This window comes from Sorex araneus, chromosome 9, assembly GCF_027595985.1.
Source record: "Sorex araneus isolate mSorAra2 chromosome 9, mSorAra2.pri, whole genome shotgun sequence".
Taxonomy (NCBI): Eukaryota; Metazoa; Chordata; class Mammalia; order Eulipotyphla; family Soricidae; genus Sorex; species Sorex araneus.
The window spans coordinates 55,000,482-55,017,419 of record NC_073310.1 but is presented as its reverse complement, the minus strand read 5'-3'; the positions used below and the strand labels follow the sequence as shown (position 1 = coordinate 55,017,419).

Genomic DNA, 16,938 nt, shown 5'->3' with positions numbered 1-16,938 from the left:
ATCTAAAGAGATGACCACATTAAGTTCTGCAGTTAAATTTCACACAGATATATATATATATATATATATATATATATATGTCTGTGGGCTAATGAATTATGTAGTTTTATTTCTTCAGAAGAGGCACCTTTTGTTTCAATATTTTATTCCTTTTGATTTTAAGAAATATCTTTAGGTCAGATGCAGATCAAAACAACCATGAGATACAACCTCACACCACAGAGACTAGCACACATCCAAAAGAACAAAAGCAACCACTGTTGGAGAGGATGTGGGGAGAAAGAGACCCTTCTATACTGCTGGTGGGAATGCCGACTGGTTCAGCCCTTTTGGAAAACAATATGGACGATTCTCAAAAAATTAGATATTGAGCTCCCATTTGACCCACTGCTGGGAATATATCCCAGAAAAGCCAAAAAGTATAGTCAAAATGACATCTGCATTTATATGTTCATTGCAGCACTGTTTACAATAGCCAGAATCTGGAAAAAACCCGAGTGCCCTAGAACAGATGACTGTTTGAAGAAACTCTGGTACATCTATACAATGGAATACTATGCAGCTGTTAGAAAAAAGGAGGTCATGAAATTTGCATATAAGTGGATCAGCATGGAAAGTATCATGCTAAGTGCTATTAACTCTGAGTTGCAAGCATAATAAAATAAAGTTGGGAACTTTCAAAAAAAAAAGAAATATCTTTAGGTCTGGAAAGATAATACAGGACTTGCTTTGCACTTGACAGACCCAGGAGTAGCCCTGATCACAGAGCTAGAGTCAGCCCTGAGCACTGCTGGGTGTTCTCCTAATAACAACAACAGACATCTTCAAACATTAAGAAGATAACAATCACTGTGTTCACTCAAAGATTAAAATAACTATAACGGTTGAGCTTACTTGAATCTCTGCCTTCTTGGGTCTCGGTTTGACATAATAGTAAGTCAGATGATCTTGTGATACTATAGCCTAACATTCTCACCTACCCAGCCTGTCCTCAGATAGAGTTACCATCTTGCTCTACTCAAGATTGAGTGATGTTAACATTTCAATGGTGTGTTTCAGCAACTTGGAAGTGTATACAGTGTCCTGGCGGCCATATTGAATGTTGGAAATATTGAATTTTATTCTGTGGTGACTGAGCACCAGACTGACAAGAGCCACATTTCCAATCACACAGCTCTAGAGAACTGTAAGTTTTACTCTCTTCCAATTAAAACTGATCTCTTTAAGGGAAAATAACAAAAATTCTAATGATATCTATAAGCCTCATAATAATGGTAATTTTAAGCAACTATACTACAGGGAACTTTTAATAGGAATACTTAGGTTCTGTGGTGTAAAATGAAAAATTTAACTTCATTATTTATGCCCCAGAATGAACTACAGTAGAAAAAAATTCTGAAGATTAGACTTTTATGACTATTTTTGGAGCTATTTACCTTTCTATATAAAAACACAAAAAATGTAACTGAAATTTATTAAGCTGATCTGACAACTAGTTAAAAATTTCTTGTGTTTAGATTATTTAGATATTTTTATTCTCTGGGAAATTACTCATTGTCTTAATTTCTTCTAATAATGTATTTGTTTATTTTTTAGCTGCTTCTTTGCTTTGCATTCAGGCAGATGAGCTACAGGAAGCTCTCACATCCCATTGTGTGGTCACTAGAGGAGAAACTATTATACGGCCCAATACTGTAGAAAAAGCTACTGATGTCAGAGATGCAATGGCCAAAACTTTATACGGACGTCTCTTTAGTTGGATAGTCAACCGCATTAACAGCCTGTTAAAATATAACACATCACCAAGGTGAAAGTCCTTATTGAAACCTTTCCTCAGAGTCTATCTCCAAATTTATTGACTCTTTTTTATGGATTTTTAATGGGTTTCTAATTTATTGACTTCTAAATGAATCCCTTTGATAATATTTCTAATTGGTATCATCTAATTCAGGTTCATACTTAGTAGGTCTGCTTTATTTTCTAATAGTGCCTTTTTATTTTTTGCTACAGAGGTAAAAATATTTGTATTTAGCTACTGAACAATGAAAACAACATAAATTAACATTGTAGAAAGTAATGGGGGGGCATTGGGGCTACACCTTTGGTGGTCAGGGCTTGTTCCTGGCTCTGTGCTAGAGATCACTCCTGGTGGCATCCAGGGAAGCATATGGCATGCCAAGGATTAAACTCAATTTGCCCCCCTGCAAGGCAAGTGCACTACCTGCTGTACTATTGCTCTGACTTGAGTAAATTTTTAATGTGACATTTTCATGTCAGCTTGATGTGTAGCATAATAATTCAGTATTTATATGCATTATAAAATGATCATCATAATGAATCCATTTAGCTTCCATCACCATACAATTATCAAAATAATTTTATTCTTACGGAGAAGGCTTTTAAGATCTGCTCTCTTAGCACGTTACAAGTATGCTATACAGTGAACTATGTTGTATGTTACACCCTCATGACTTATTTTAAACTGGTCCATTTTACTCACTGTCACCCTCAAATCTTCCACCAAATTTGAAGATACTATACAAATTTATAGAATTATGGATTCTGGCAATTATCAACCTCTTCTCTATATCCATGAATTTGCTTTTTAGATTTATTTTTCATCTTACCATCGGATGTATTTATTCAGATGTATTTAAATCAATGTATTTAATTTACTATGAAGTATAAGCCATTTTATGCAAGCCATTTTTGCAAACATTTTATGCAGTATTTCAACAGTTCTTTGTTGAGTGCTGTTTTGGGTCGGGGAAGGGGGACATACATGCAGTCCCTGTCTTTTCTCGAAGGCAGCATTGCTCTTGACTTTCCCTGAACTAGATAAGGTAGCGACAGACCGCCTAACCTGAGTGAAATCCCTTTGTCATTGTTCATCATGACCCCCATCTCCTTGAGTGCTGGAGAAATCAAGAAGGGATGTTTACTTGGGAAGGGACTGTGACTGCCAGTTATGGAGTCATAGTCCAAGAAGTGCTCATAGGGGCTCTCTCTCCTCAAGATATTTCACCCAACTGACCAAAGATTGAGTGCCTGCCCAATGATTTTTGGAATCACTAGGATCACACTTGGCAAAGCTCAGAGCACCAAGTGGTACTGGGAATAGAGTTTAGGGCCCCCACATGTCATGCATACCCCCCAACCCTTTAAGTTATTTTCTCATCCCCAGAATTAAATCTTGAAGTCACATGAAATCTCTCATATTTCAATTCTCTTTATCATCTATCATGAATTCGGGTATTATGATCTGCAGTAAAATTTGGTTCGGAAATGTTTGCATAACTAAAGGCTGGAGCCGGGATATAAATAATACTGTTACTAATCACAATCTCATGCCCTGCATTGGAACTCATCTTAGAAATAAAAAAAAATCATAGCCATATTAACTGAGTGCTCTATGTATACCTGGAATTACACAGAGAAACAAATTCTTGCATTTCAATTTAAACTTTGTTCAGTCACAAATTACACAGCCTTTGGAAAATTTGTATATGAAGAAATAACATGGACTCTCATCTTCTGATCACCTAATCATCTAATGCATATACAGTTCACTCTTATTTTTCACTGAAATAATGTGTTGCACCATAAATATTAACCTGACAAATTGCCTCTTTCCCTTCCAAAGAAACTGTGCCCTACCTAACTGAATCTGCAGATCACAACCCAATTTGCCTATGACTTCAAGGTCAAAGAGCTCATTTGTTCATTATTTAACTACCTATATAATGCCAGACATCCACATGAAAATGGAAATATTTAAGATTTTTAAAAATCTGTTTGTCACAAAATGTAAGCAAGATACTCAAATATTTAACCTCATATTGGTAGTTACCATGTTTGGTACTCAGTGGTATCTGGAAGTGTCTGACTTCACATTATTTGATCTGCTGATGCTCTACTGTAACCTGTCTGCTGCAATGTTTCCACACACAAATTACAAACTTTTGTATAAAATTTCAAAAAACAATATCATAAAATGATTCTGCATAGTCTAGGTTTACAATAATTTTTTTTTTTGCTTTTTGGGTCTCACCCAGCAAAGCACAGGGGTCACTCCTGGCTCATGCACTCAGGAATCACCCTTGGCGGTGCGCAGGGGACCATATGGGATGCTGGGATTTGAACCCGGGTCGGCCGCGTGCAAGGCAAATGCCCTACCCACTGTGCTATCACTCCAGCCCCAACAATAAATTTTTTAAAAACCTGCCCTCTCTACTTGACTTTGCTCCCAGCTTCATATTTTCTCTATTCAGGAAGGTTTTGGTCATTTTTCAGTGTCTTGTTCTCAACGTTTAAGTATAGCCATTGAAGGACAAGCTTTGTTTATGTTGGTCTCTTAGAGACTTTCAAGAACCTCTTAAAAACTATGCCCTTTATGCAAAATAAATAAATAATAACAGATGTCTTTATATATACCCACCAATTCATTGTACACAGCTATGATTCTTTATAATCATATTTGGAGGGTCCCTATGTGATCACAATGTGAAATCCCTGATCTAGATCATCTCTTACGTCCTCCTGGCTCTCATTCATTATTATATGAGTTGAATATTGATCTCAGCTGGGTATAACAAAGAGATAGTAAAAGACTAGTCAGGTTGTCTAAACCAGCATAGATTTTAAATAAACACCTTGCCTGATAATACCAGAGATTTGCAGTTACTGTTCAAAAATAGAAAAATTTCAGAATTATCCCAGTAGCTTTCCTTTTGTTGATCCTGTCACATAGTCAAAATGTTCTTTACCTCTGCATTCTCAATTCAATCAATTCCTCCAAATATAGCGTGCCCTTCAGCTCACAGCATGCAGTTGCTTGCTGTCATTTCCAAATTACTTCCTTACACAAATTTAAGAATCACTTAGATTACATAAATCCTGGTCACAAAGAGAAATATTTCTACTTCCCTTTTAAAATTCACATGAAAACTCCTTTGCAATGTATTTATTTCTAAGCAGAGGAGCAAATTATTTGACCTAGAATCTCAGACCATTTGTGAAGAAGATAACATTATGGGGAAGAGGAAAAAATAAGTTTGGAATATTTAATTGTTAAATTGTATTTAATTTTATTTTCAAGTGTTTAATTATAAAGTAAGTTTATTTTTTCTTCCCCTATATTAAGTTCTGACAAAGTGAATACCTGCCAAATAAGCAATTCTTTAAATTAATGAAATTATTTAATAAGATGTTTAAATTGATGTCCTACAGTGAAAAACTAAATTTACCACCACAGAATTTTTGCTGTAACAAAAGTTGATTTTTATTTCACAGAACTTTGTTGTCATCCTGAGTACTAGCCAGGTTTCCCCAGTAATTCACAATTTAGTCCCGTGGTGAGCTGATGCTCACAAACCCATAAGAAAATAAGTGATATTGTTTATGCATGGAAGGCCACATCATTTACATATTAAAATCAATGCTACCTAGTTTATGTTCTTTGGAGGGAAACTTTTTAAATTAAGAATTCCACTCTAAATGTATGTCCTAGCAATATTTTTCTAGCTAAATCATAAAAGCATAATAATAAATTTCCTTCTTTAGAAACTAAACAAGAATACAAACTAATGCCTTCTTTAATTTTCCAGTAAGAATGGTGATGAACTGAGCATTGGCATTCTGGATATATTTGGCTTTGAAAATTTCAAAAAAAATTCCTTTGAGCAGTTGTTCATTAACATTGCAAATGAGCAAATTCAATATTATTTCAATCAACATGTGTTCGCCTGGGAACAGGTAAGTCAAAGGATCGCTGTGTAAATGGTACAATGAAATGAGACCTAAATTGTGCATTTAAAGCCTTGAGAATTTAATAAAGCAAAGATTTCTTTTCTCAATGCCCATGTGAAAACAAAACATAAAAATGAGAATAAATCGAGTGTGGCTTGATATGTGTGGCATGAATTATCCTGCATCAAAAATCAGTGCATCTTACTTTAAAACTTAGCAAGTCTGAACCCTTTTAAATGACATTTCTTTTGGAAATTACAGTGAGCAGATGTGTCTGTTTTTCTTTCTGTAGACTGCATAGCAGAAATTCTGTTTAAAATTTAAATATCCATCTAAAATGCATTAAAGTTCAGAATTCTAGTAGCTAAGCAACAGAACACAAGTTAATGGGGTTTGATGAAAATGCCATGAAACAGTAATTTTGTCAGGGTACAATGTGTAATTTATGAGTCAGCCTCAAAAATATTCTTCCTCAGAGAAAAGTCAGAGACATACTTCAATTGCATTTGCCAAAACTTATATATTAAAATTATTACATTATTTTATCAAGTTTTATCATTATTTTATCAACTATCAGTGTAAAATAGTTTTATTTTGTATCATTCAGTATATCATTTGTTTCCTTTAAATAATATGAGATTGTTTTGAACTTACTGATTAGAATTGTTTTACTCAAATTTAAGATTGAGTGAGAGGTACTTCTTTACTTATTTATTTATTTTAATGTAGAAGTACTGCTATTTATTCAACCATTGATTAAGCTGATTGAACTGGGCATGAACTTCACATTACTTTTTCTTTAATTTTTTTAACTTGGATATCTGTGAGATAGACCATTACAAAGCTGTTCATAATTGGGTTTCAGTCATACAATGATCCAGCACCCATCCCTCCCTCAGTGTACATTTCCCACCACTAATGTCCCCCGTTTTCCCACCACCATCCTCCAGCCCCCTACCCCCTACCCCCAGCCTCCCTCTATGGGAGGCAGTTTCCTTCTTTCTCTCTCTCTCCTTTTGCTTTTATGCACTATGGTTTGCAGTACATAAGGTGATAAGAGGTCATGGTGTTTGTTCACGGCATTCAGTATTTTTATTAGGACTATATGGCTGGAGTAGCTTTTCAATTGGGTGGCAGCTTTGGGGTGTGGATGTGACTGCCGAGGCTTTTGAAAGTACAGGGAGTTGGGGGAAGGTAGCCCATCCCGACCCTGAGAAAGCCTGGAGATTTCAGTCACAAAACCTGCATACCAAAATTTTCAGCAGATTATATCTTGGTGAGGTCCGTCCTGAGATGGTGGAGTCAGGACAGGAGTATGGCAGCGATTTGGGATTTTGGAAGCAAGTGGCTGCCAGGGACTCTGCTTGGGCAAGCCCCAGACCAAGCTGCCCCGCTCTGATTTACCCTGGTCTGTTTAGTATGGCCATGTCCGAGCTTAACTGTGGCTGTTGATCTCTTTTGAGATTTATTTAGGGGTCTCTGAAGCAAGGCTGATAGTAGAGCTTACAGGGTGGCACTGGAGTTGGTCCATGGGTGCTTCCATGAGTATTGGGAAGTGGGGACAGGTAGCCCACACCCAATCTGGGAAAGCCTGGAAACTTCAGTCACAAAACCTGCATACCAGAATTTTTAGAAGATTATATCTTGGTGAGGTCCTTCATGAGATGGTGGAGTCAGGCCGGGGGTATGGCAGCAATTTTGGATTGTGGAAGCAAGTGGCTGCTGGGGGCTCTGCTTGGGTAGTTGACCATGCCAACCCACTCCCCTCTGATTTACTCCAGTCTGTTCAGCCATGCGTGAGTCCCGGATTAACTGTGGCTTTTGATCTCTTTCGAGATTTATCTATGGGTCTCTGAAATAAGGCCATAAAATGATTTTGTATAGCTGGGCCAGAGGTGGTTTGTGGGTGCGGCTCCCACATACCTAACTTTTGGCAATTTAATTTCTTGGTAAACTTGGTCTCAAGTTGCTGGGATCCAGCCAAAGGCACAGAGGCAATTTGGGGTTGTCAGGAAGCCTTAAGGCACCATCAGGCTGCTGATGCACTTGCCCCACAGGTACAGGTTGGCCTGTTGGTGGCACCATACCCCCAAGAGGTATTTCTTTAAAATTGAAAATAGACATGGGAATTTTCTCTGAAACTGCATTTTGAATACAACAATTACAAAAGATAATGTTTAGATCATAACATTTCCTAAGATTAATGCTAAAAATGACATTAATTTAAGGTTTTTTTCTGTGTTTTCCTAGCTCTCATCTATTCTAAGATTTTGTTCCATCAAATATGTATTGTTCTCTTCCTTCCTCCATCCCTTTTTATCTCCTCCATTCCTCTTTATTAATGTTATCTCTTAGCATAGATGTATGATGAAGTCTCTTAAAAACAAAAGCTTTCCTCTATCCTGCTTACATCTAAAGCATGGACCAACTCTTCATGTCCAAGATCCTTCGTATCCAGCATGCATCTCTTTGTATTGATTTCTCCCCACCTGGGTATATTAAGTTCATAGCATCCGGCTATGACTTCCTCCCACTTTACTGGTCGACTGTTTAATCTCATTGATCATTACCATCAGAAATATTTATATTTACAGAAAAATTATAGAACTTTTGGCCAAAAGTTCCTGTAATTTTTGGTCCTCTTTACAGATTCTTCTCTTCTTTTCCCTAACACCATCTTTCTATTTCTTGTCCTCTTTATGGATCCTCCTGTACAGTTGGTTAAAACATTTTCAGTCCTGGGGCCTGGAGTAATAGCACAGCGGGTCGGGCGTTTGCCCTGCACGAGGCTGACCTAGGTTTTATTCCTAGCATCCTATATGGTCCCCTGAGCACTGCCAGGAGTAATTCCAGAGTGCAGAGCCAGGAGTAACCCCTGTGCATTGCCGAGTGTGACCCCCCCCCAAAAAAAAAAAACATTTCAGTCCTGACTGCATAAACAAATCATTTGGAATCTGTAAAATCTCAGAGTTCAGAGCCTGTCCTGGATGAATTCAGTCAGATATATTGGGATGATACCAATATATCGGTAGTTTTAAGGTCCCAGTATATTTCATTGTAGGGCTGGAGCGATAGCACAGGGGGTAGGGCGTTTGCCCTGCACGCGGCCGACCCAGGTTCAATTCCTCCAGCCCTCTCGGAGAGCCTGGCAAGCTACTGAGAGTATCTCACCCACAGGGCAGAGCCTGGCAAGCTACCCATGGCATATTCGATATGCCAAAAACAGTAACAACAAGTCTCACAATGGAGATGTTACTGGTGCCCACTCAAGCAAATCGATGAACAACGGGATGAGAGTGATACAGTGATATTTCATTGTGCAACCAAGATTAGAGAATCTTTAAAGTTAGCTTCCCACAGTTCTAGCCTTCACCCTCTTTTCATATTTACCAAGAGATCATCTACTCCCTTTATGTTAGTCAACACTCTCAACATGCCAGTGTGATTCAAGTGCCCATCTCCAACACATAACCTCATTCTGAATTCTTGGCTTCAATTTTCAGAACTTTACCCAGAATTGGGCTCATCCTCTTTTGCCCTCACATGTATGTATTCTTTCTAAATGAATCATCTCTACCAAATCACTTATTTTTAAAGTTATTTTTAAATATAGGACAGAGTTTTATTTATTTAGTTTTGGCTTCTTGGGTCACACCAGAGATGCTCAGGGGTTACTCCTGGCTTTGCACTCAGGAATTTCCCCTGGCAATTCTCAGGGGACCATATGGGATGCTGGGAATCAAACCCGGGTCAGCCGTGTGCAAGGCAAATGTCTTACCTACTGTACTATGTTTCCAACCCCCCAATCACTTATTCAAATCAAGGAAGTTATATTTTATTTCTCAATAGTGAAATCCAGAAAATCTATGATTTTTTTCATATTCCTTCCTCCTCTCTTCCTTAATAAAAGCGTTTGACAGTACAACATTTGGTTAACGGTTTGCCTTTCCCCTGAGGCTATACTACTTTGATAGCAAGTATTATCTTTTAGCTCTGTTTGTCTTCAGAGCCTGACAGATAGCAAGAGTCCTTTAAATTCTTATTAAAGTAATGTGTTGTAATACTGCAAGCAGCAAGATCAAAGAAAGAGATCATATACAAAGGAGCACCCCTTAGATTCACAGCAGACCTATCAGAAGAAACCCTCCAAGCCCAAAGACAATGGTGGGATATAGTGAAAAAACTTAATGAAATAAATGCCTCACCAAGAATACTCTACCCGGCTAAACTCTCAGTTAAACTTGAAGGAACCATACACTATTTTACGGACAAGCAACAGCTCAGGAACTTCATAGACTCAAGACCAAATTAAAAGAAGGACTCAAAGGGCTACTATAAGACAAAGAAAAAACCTACACGAACAACAAACACTACAGAAAAATGACACGAAATCCCATGATAATAATTTCTCTTAATGTTAACAGTCTAAATGCACCAATCAAGAGGCACAGAGTGGCAAAATGGATTTGGAAACCAAACCCAACTTTCTGCTGCCTACAAGAAACACATCTGAATAGTCAGAACAAACACAGACTCAAAATCAAAGGCTGGAAAACAGTCCTGCAAGCAAACAACCCCCTTTAAAAAATAGCGGGGGTGGCCATACTAGTATCCTAGTATCCGATAGCATAGATTTCAGGCTGAAAAAGATCAGAAGGGACAGCGAAGGTCATTTTCTATTCATCAAGTGATATGTACAACAGGAAGAAATCACACTCCTAAACATATACGCACCTAATGAGCGACCAGCTAAATACTTAAAAGAACTCCTAACAGAATTTAAGGAAGACATAACTAGCACCACGATAGTAGTAGGAGACTTCAACACTGCCTTATCGCCTCTGGATAGATTGACAAGAACAACACTCAGCAAGGAAACGATGGCTCTGAAGGAAGAAATGGAGGAGACTGGGCTAATAGACCTATACAGGGCTATACACCCAAAAAAGAAAGAATACACATTCTTTTCCAGCGCACACGAAACGTTTTCCAAAATAGACCACGTTCTGGGCCACAAGTTATACCTTAATAGAATCAGGAAGATAGAAATTGTATCAACTATCTTTTCAGACCATGATGCACTGAAGATGGAAGTTAATCACGCACAGACGCGGAGAATCAAATCAAACACTTGGAAATTAAACAACTCACTATTGAACAATGAGTGGGTCACGAAGGAAATCAAGGAAGAAATCAAGAGATACCTCAAAACAAATGAGAATGAAGACACAAGCTACCAGAACCTATGGGACGCAGCTAAAGCTGCGTTAAGGGGAAAATTTATAGCTCTGCAAGCCTTCCTCAGAAAGGAAGAAAGGGCCTATATAAATAGCTTGACTTCGCAGCTCAAGATATTAGAAGAGGACCAGCAAAAGGAACCCAAACCAGATCAAAGGAAAGAAATAATAAAACTTAGAGCAGAAATTAACGATATGGAAACCAGAAAAACAATCCAAAAGATCAATGAAACAAAGAGCTGGTTCTTCGAGAAAATAAATAAGATTGACAAACCGCTAGCAAGACTCACAAAGAAAGAAAGAAAGAAAGAAAGAAAGAAAGAAAGAAAGAAAGAAAGAAAGAAAGAAAGAAAGAAAGAAAGAAAGAAAGAAAGAAAACCCTAATAAACCAAATCAGAAATGAAAAGGGGGACATCACAACAGAAACCAAGGAGATTCAAAGGATCATCAGAGACTGCTTTGAAAGTCTGTATGCCATGAAACAAGAGAACCGAAAAGAAATGGACGAATTCCTTGACTCCTACAATCTCCCAAGACTGAGCCAAGAAGACATCAAATACCTCAGTAGGCCCATAAATATCAAGGAAATTGAAACTGTAATCAAAAGTCTCCCCAAAAACAAAAGCCCAGGTCCAGACGGATTCACTGGCGAATTCTTCCAAACATTTAAAGAAGACTTGTTGCCAGTTCTCCTCAAGCTTTTCCAGGAAATTGAAAACACAGGAACCCTTCCGAACAGTTTCTATGAGGCACATATCTCCCTAATACCAAAAGCAAACAAAGACATCACTAACAAAGAAAACTATAAACCAATATCCTTGATGAACACTGATGCGAAGATCCTCAACAAAATACTAGCAAATAGAATCCAATAACTCATCAAAAAGATAATACACCATGACCAAGTGGGATTCCAGCGCACACGGAACGTTTTCCCGGGGATGCAAGGATGGTTTAACATTCGGAAATCAATCAACGTAATCCATCACATCAACAAAAGTAAAGATAAAAACCATATGATCATATCAATAGATGCAGAGAAAGCATTTGACAAGATCCAACACCAATTCATGATAAAAACTCTCACCAAAATGGGTTTTGAAAAAGAAAAAAAAATCGGTTTTGGAGGAACTTTCCTCAAGATAGTCAAAGCCATCTACCACAAACCTATGGCAAGCATTATCATCAATGTAGAAAAACTAAGGGCTTTTCCTCTAAGATCGGGGACAAGACAAGGATGCCCACTCTCACCACTTCTCTTTAATATAGTACTGGAAGTACTAGCAATAGCCATCAGGCAAGAAAAAGATATTAAGAGGATTCAGATCGGAAAGGAAGAAATCAAGCTCTCACTGTTTGCAGACGATATGATACTATACCTAGAGAAGCCTAAAAGCTCTAGTAAGAAACTCTTAGAAACAATTGACCTGCACAGTAAAGTCGCAGGCTATAAAATAAATACCCCAAAATCCATGGCCTTCCTATATGCAAACATTGAGACAGAGGAAAGGGACATGAAAAAAGCAATCCCGTTCACAATCATGCCCCAGAAAATCAAATACCTTGGAATCAGCTTAACTAAAGAAGTAAAGGACCTCTACAAAGAAAACTATAAAACGCTACTCCATGAAATAAAAGAGGACATGAGGAAATGGAAACATATAACCTGCTCATAGATAGGGAGAATCAACATTGTCAAAATGGCAATATTCCCCAAAGCATTATACAGATTTAATGCAATCCCTATAAGGATACCCATGTCATTCTTCAAAGAAACGAATCAAGCAACCCTGAAATTCATATGGAACAATAAATGCCCACGGATAGCTAAAACAATTCTTGGGAAAAAGATGATGGGAGGCATCACCCTCCCCAACCTTAAACTCTACTACAAAGCAGTAATACTTAAAACAGCATGGTACTGGAACAAAGGCAGAGCTGCAGAACAATGGAACAGGGTGGAATATCCCCACACACAACCTCTAATGTATGATCATCTAATCTTTGATAAAGGAGCAAGAGATGTGAAGTGGAGCAAGGAAAGCCTCTAACAAATGGTGCTGGCACAACTGGACAACCACATGCAAAAAAATGGGCTTCGAACTCGACCTGACACCATGCACAAAAGTCAGATCAAAATGGATTAAAGACCTCAACATCAGACCACAAACCATAAGGTACACTGAAGACAAGGTCAGCAAAACCCTCCACGATATAGAAGATAAAGGTATCTTCAAAGATGACACAGAACTAAGCAATCTAGTAAAAACAGAGATCAACAAATGGGACTACATTAAAAGAAAAAGCTTCTGCACCGCAAAAGATACAGTGACCAGAATACAAAGACTATTTACAGAATGGGAAAGGATATTTACACAATACCCATCAGATAAGGGGTTGATATCAATGGTATATAAAGCACTGGTTGAACACTACAAGAAGAAAACATCCAACCCCATCAAAAAATGGGGCGAAGAAATGAACAGAAACCTTCCCAAGGAAGAGATACGAATGGCCAAAAGGAACATGAAAAGTGCTCTAAAACACTAATCATCAGGGAGATGCAGATCAAAAAAACCATGAGATACCACCTCACACCACAGAGACTAGCACACATCCAAAAGAACAAAAGCAACCACTGTTGGAGAGGATGTGGGGAGAAAGGGACCCTTCTACACTGCTGGTGGGATTGCCGACTAGTTCAGCCCTTTTGGAAAACAATATGGACAATTCTCAAAAAACTAGAGGTTGAGCTCCCATTTGACCCAGCAACACCACTGCTGGGAATATATCACAGAGAAGCAAAAAAGTGTAGTCGAAATGACATCTGCACTTATATGTTCATCGCAGCACTGTTTACAATAGCCAGAATCTGGAAAAAACCCTAGTGCCCTAGAACAGATGACTGTTTGAAGAAACTCTGGTACATCTATACAATGGAATACTATGCAGCTGTTAGAAAAATGAGGTCATGACATTTGCATATAAGTGGATCAGCATGGAAAGTATCATGCTAAGTGAAGTAAGTCAGAAAGACAGAGACAGACATAGAAAGATTGCACTCATCTGTAGAATATAGAATAATAGACTATAAGACTAACACCCAAGAATAGTAGAAATAAGTACCAGGAGGTTGTCTCCATGGCTTGGAGGCTGGTCTCTCATTCTGGGCAACTCAGAGAAGGGAACACCAAGGAAAATGTGGTCGGAGGTCATGTGGGGGAAGGGTGATGCCGGCTGAATATAGACTAGAGACTGAACACAATGGCCACTCAACACCTTTATTGCAAACCACAATACCTAAATAGAGAGAGAGAACAAAAGGGAATACCCTGCCATAGTGGCTGTTTGGGGTGGGGGGAGACGGGACTGGGGAGGGTGGGCGGGATGTTGGGTTTACTGGTGGTGGAGAATGGGCACTGGTGAAGGGATGGATTCTCGAACTTTGTATGGGGGAAACATGAGCACAAAAATGTATAAATCTGTTTGTACCCTCACATTAACTCACTAATTAAAAATAAACTATTAAAAAATAGTAATTAATAGACTACAGTAAAACATTTTTAGTGAAAGCACCTATAGTCAGAACCTAATCTATGGGCATAATATGATGGGCATATTATTTTGTGTTTCTTGAAGTGATCGCCTCCAGCTATTTTTGTTTCCTTTGGAACATATTCCTTCAATGTATTATATATGTATTTATATTTCAGTGGTGCACATCTGAAATTTATAGTATTTTATGTTGAGTTGTTACATCAATAAAAGTAATAAATATGTTCCTAAGTCTGAAAATCCCATTTTCAACTTGCCAGAAGGCATTCCTCCTTTCTCTCTATAACCTACTTCTTCTAAAGACATAAATTATTAGCCTCACAATCTCAAAAACCAAACAGAAGTATCCATAACTACCATAACTACTTGGATACCCTTTTTTCCCTTATAGTTTAGATATTTGGGAAGATATCTAAGATATCTAAGATAGTTGATTTAGAGTAAAATTGTTTTATTTTTATATATGTAGCTCCTGAAATTGTGGGTGGGGGGAGGTGAAGGCTAATTCTTTTGTTTATTTAATTTATTTTTTTTTGCTTTTTGGGTCACACCCAGTGATGCACAGTGGTTACTCCTGGATTTGCACTCAGGAATTACTCCTGGTGGTGCTCAGGAAACCATATGGGATGCTGAAAATCAAACCCAGGTCGGCCACATGCAAGGCAAAGGCCCTATCTACTGTACTACCGTTCCAGCCCAGGGTGATGTCTATTTAAAACTCCCAAGTTTTTTTGAAATATATATCTCAATATATATCACAATATATATCACAAATATATATGTGTAGAAATACACATATATATCTACATATATATCATAATTATAACATTTTAAAATTTGACTTAATCAAATTCTTCTAAAGTGAAACAGAAAGTTTTTGAATTTTAACTTTATTTCAAAGAATCTTCACATTTCCTGATTTCTTATTATATTTGCATGGCATTATTTTACACAGGCACTCTTCCCTATTACATTTATACAAGCATTTTACTTTTGTGTTTACCAAAACATACCTTTAGTTAGTAGCTCAAAGGGCAACAAACCAGTTGCTCCATTTGCAATAAAAGCATCTTTTTTTCTTTAATCTTTATTGGGGTTTTATGATTAACAATACTGTTAATAATGGTTTCATGGCATCATTCCAACATGACACCAATCACCAGTGTGCTGCTCACTTCCCTTCGCCAAGTTCCCAAGCCCCCTTTCATTCAAACTCTCCCTCCCTTACTCACCCCCGTAAATTCAGCTCTATAGACCAACTCTACATTTCTGTTGTCTTTGGACATCTGTTGCTACCTTATTCTGTATGCTTAAATCTCAAATATTAAATAAATCATTCTGTAGCTATCCAATTCCTTTGACTTACTTTACTCAACATGATAATCTAGTCACACGCAGTTGGGGACAAATTTCGTGATTTTGTCCTTTCTTACAGCTCAAGTGTATTCTAGTATATATTTATATAAATATTATATATGTATATATATGTGCCCCAATTTTGACCCACCCGTCTGTAAGTTATGTTTTGGTTGTTTCCTTATCCTGTTATGTTGGCCATTTCATTAAGTGCCACAACGAACATAGGTATGCATGTATTCCTTGAATACGTTGTTGTTGTTGTTTTTTTTTTTTTTTTTTTTTTTGCCTTTTGGGTCACACCCAGTGATGCTCAGTGGTTACTCCTGGCTCTGAGCTCAGGAATTACTCCTGGCAGTGCTTGGGAGACTGTATGGGAAGCTGGGAATTGAACCCCGGCTGGGTGTGTGCAAGAGACACGCCCCACCTACTGTGCTATTGCCCCAGCCCCCGAATCATCTTATTAAAGTTACCGCTGAGATCCATTTTCTAGAGAGTTCTATGTTTTTTTCTTTTCACAGATTTTTTCTTTTCAAGAACTCAATATTAGATAGAATCAGATAGAATCTAAAATACAAATATTGAGTTCTTGAACCTACTTTGAATTTACTCTTGTGACTGGTGTGAAATACAGTTCTAATTTCACTTTTTTACATGAGGCTATCCAGTTTTCCAAGTACCACTTGTTGAAGAGACTGTCTTCAACTCCTTTGTCATAGATTAAGTGCAGAGAGGTTTATTTTTTCAGTAGCTCTCACACTGAATTTCCATGGTAGCTTTATGGATCATCTTTTGGTTTACTTGAGCTGTTTTTGTTTTGTTTTCTGGCTTTCTTCACTGTGAATGAGAACTAAACAGTAAAGTAAGTGTGAAAAAAAATAAATTGAGGGTCTCTTTTAGCTAGGATCATGCTGATGCTGTAGTGATATTCTCTGTACTTTGTTTTAATTTTGTACTGCTGTATAATTATTGTGCTAAGACATACAAAAGATGTGAGCCTATTCCTTAGAAGTTCACATTTAAAATAAAGGGAAAGCATACT

General features: G+C 37.7%; 1 protein-coding gene across 1 annotated transcript in view; it reads left to right on the top strand.

Annotated features, from left to right (window-relative positions):
* MYO3A (myosin IIIA) overlaps nucleotides 1–16,938 on the top strand; it is a 188,925-nt gene that overhangs the window by 93,377 nt on the left and 78,610 nt on the right. Inside the window, exons 16-18 of the mRNA XM_004605494.2 lie at nucleotides 1,060–1,186; nucleotides 1,597–1,807; nucleotides 5,607–5,754. Of these exons, the coding sequence (XP_004605551.2) occupies nucleotides 1,060–1,186; nucleotides 1,597–1,807; nucleotides 5,607–5,754 (486 nt within the window). The remainder of the gene's footprint in view (nucleotides 1–1,059; nucleotides 1,187–1,596; nucleotides 1,808–5,606; nucleotides 5,755–16,938) is intronic.